Genomic DNA, 1,983 nt, shown 5'->3' with positions numbered 1-1,983 from the left:
TTCCATCTCTTAGCTATTGTGAAAAGAGCAGCAACAAACATGAATGTACAAGTGTCTCTGCGATAGGATGAGTTCTTTGGGTATATGCCAAGGAGTGGTATAACTGGGTCAAATGGTAGGTTCATTTGTCGTTTTTTAACAGTTCTCCACACTGCTTTCCATAGGGGCTGAACAAGTTTGGACCCCCACCAGCAGTGGATGAGTGTTCCCCTTTCCCCACATCCTCTCCAACATTTGGTATCATTTGTTTTCTTGATCTTAGCCAGTCTGAGTGGGGTAAGGTGGAATCTTAAAGTGGTTTTAATTTGCATTTCCCTAATTATTAGTGATGTTGAGCATCTTTTAAGATGCTTCATAGCCATCTTTACTCCTTCTTTTGAGAACTCTCTGTTCAGCTCTAGGCCATCTTTTAATTGGGTTGCTTCTTGTCTTGATTCTCTGTTTTTTGTGTTCATTATAAATTCTGGATATTAAACCTCTGTCAGATGTGTCACTGATGAAGATTTTCTCCCATTCTGTGGATTTTCTGTTCATTTCCCTGGTTGCCTCCTTTGATGTACAGAAGTTTTTTAGTTTAATGAGGTCCCATTTGTTAATTCTTGCCCTTGTTTCCTGGGCAGTTGATGTCTGGTTTAGAAAATCCTTTCCTATACCCATATCTTGTAGGTTATTGCCAATGCTTTCTTTTAACAGTTTCAGAGCTTTGGGCTTCACATTGAGGCACAAAGCACGATTTTGACTGGCATTGCACTGAATCTATATATGTCTCTTGGTAGGATGGTCATTTTCACAATATTAATTCTTTCAATCCATGAGCATGGGAGATCCTGCCATCTTTTGATGTCTTCCTCAATTTCTTTTTTAAAAGACTTAAAATTTTCATTGTAGAGCTCTTTAACGTCTTTGGTTGGGTTTACTCTGAAGTACTTTATTTTATTTGCAGCTATTGTGGGGGAGGGGGAGGAATGTTCCCAGGGCCCTCGGATGGGAGTGGGGGCCTCAGCATGGGGGGCATGGGAGCAGGGTGTACCCCAGGATTTGAGGGGTGAACCACCGGAGGCTGAGGGTGGACCCCAGGAGCAGCAGGATGAACCCCAGGAGGAGGCTGGGGGTGCACACCTGGTGCCTGGGGGTGCACACCTGGTGCCTGGGGGTGGATCCCAGGGGCCTGGGGGTGTACTGCAGGAGCAGGTGGGTGCACTCCTGGAGCCTGGGGGTGCACTCCAGCTGATGGGGGAGGGTGGACCCCTGGAGCTGGTGGGTGCACAACGGGGGCTGGTGGGTGCACCCCAGGGGCTGGTGGATGAACCCCTGGAGCAGGGGGGTGCACCCCAGATGTTGGTGGATGGACCACTGGAGCTGGAGGGTGGACCCCTGGAGCTGCAGGATGGACTCCAGATGTGGGAGGATGGACCACTGGGGCTGGGGGGTGGACCCCGGGAGCTGGGGGTGGACCCCGGGAGCTGGGGGATGAACCCCAGGAGCTGGGGGGTGGACCCCAGGAGCTGGGGGATGGACCCCAGGAGCTGGTGGGGGCATCTGGGGAGGTCCAGGGGGTCCAGAGGGAGCAGGTCCAGTGGGGGGCATGGGGGGCAGGGGCAGGCCACCAGGTGGGGGTGGGGGCAAGGCATCTGGCAGCGGTGGCCGAGGGGGCAGGCCGTTCATGAGTGGGGGTGGGGGCCGCTTGACACCTGGGGGTCCAGCAGGGAGGCTGGGCGGGGCTGGGGGCTTCTCCATCTTAAAGTGGAACTGGAGGAAAAACTGCTTGGTCTCCCCAGTTCTGGACTCAGTGGATGATTTTTTAATGTGTGCTGCATGCAGTTTGCAAGTATCTTGTTGAGAAATTTTGCATCTATGTTCATTAAGGTCTATACTTTTCTTTTTTGGCTGTATCTTTACTTGGCTTTGGTATTAGAGTGATGCTGGCTTCATAGAAGGAATTTGGAAGTTCTCCCTCCATTTCTATTTTTTTGAATAAATTAA

The 1,983-nt window shown here is 50.8% G+C and overlaps 1 protein-coding gene across 1 annotated transcript; it reads right to left on the bottom strand.

The window, feature by feature from the left end:
- Nucleotides 1–943: 943 nt before the first annotated feature.
- On the bottom strand, nucleotides 944–1,769 carry LOC108491812 (splicing factor 3A subunit 2-like). The gene is made up of 2 exons (XM_017803499.2): nucleotides 1,477–1,769; nucleotides 944–1,372 (listed from the first exon to the last, which is right to left on the bottom strand). The coding sequence occupies exons 1-2, from the start codon at nucleotides 1,735–1,737 to the stop codon at nucleotides 944–946; spliced, it is 690 nt and encodes a 229-aa protein (XP_017658988.1). The 5' UTR covers nucleotides 1,738–1,769.
- Between the last annotated feature and the right edge of the window lie 214 nt (nucleotides 1,770–1,983).

This window comes from Nannospalax galili, unplaced genomic scaffold (assembly GCF_000622305.1).
Source record: "Nannospalax galili isolate Female #2095 unplaced genomic scaffold, S.galili_v1.0 scaffold305, whole genome shotgun sequence".
Taxonomy (NCBI): domain Eukaryota; kingdom Metazoa; phylum Chordata; class Mammalia; order Rodentia; family Spalacidae; genus Nannospalax; species Nannospalax galili.
The sequence above is the reverse complement of the archived record's forward strand: the minus strand, read 5'-3'. Positions and strand labels throughout refer to the sequence as shown.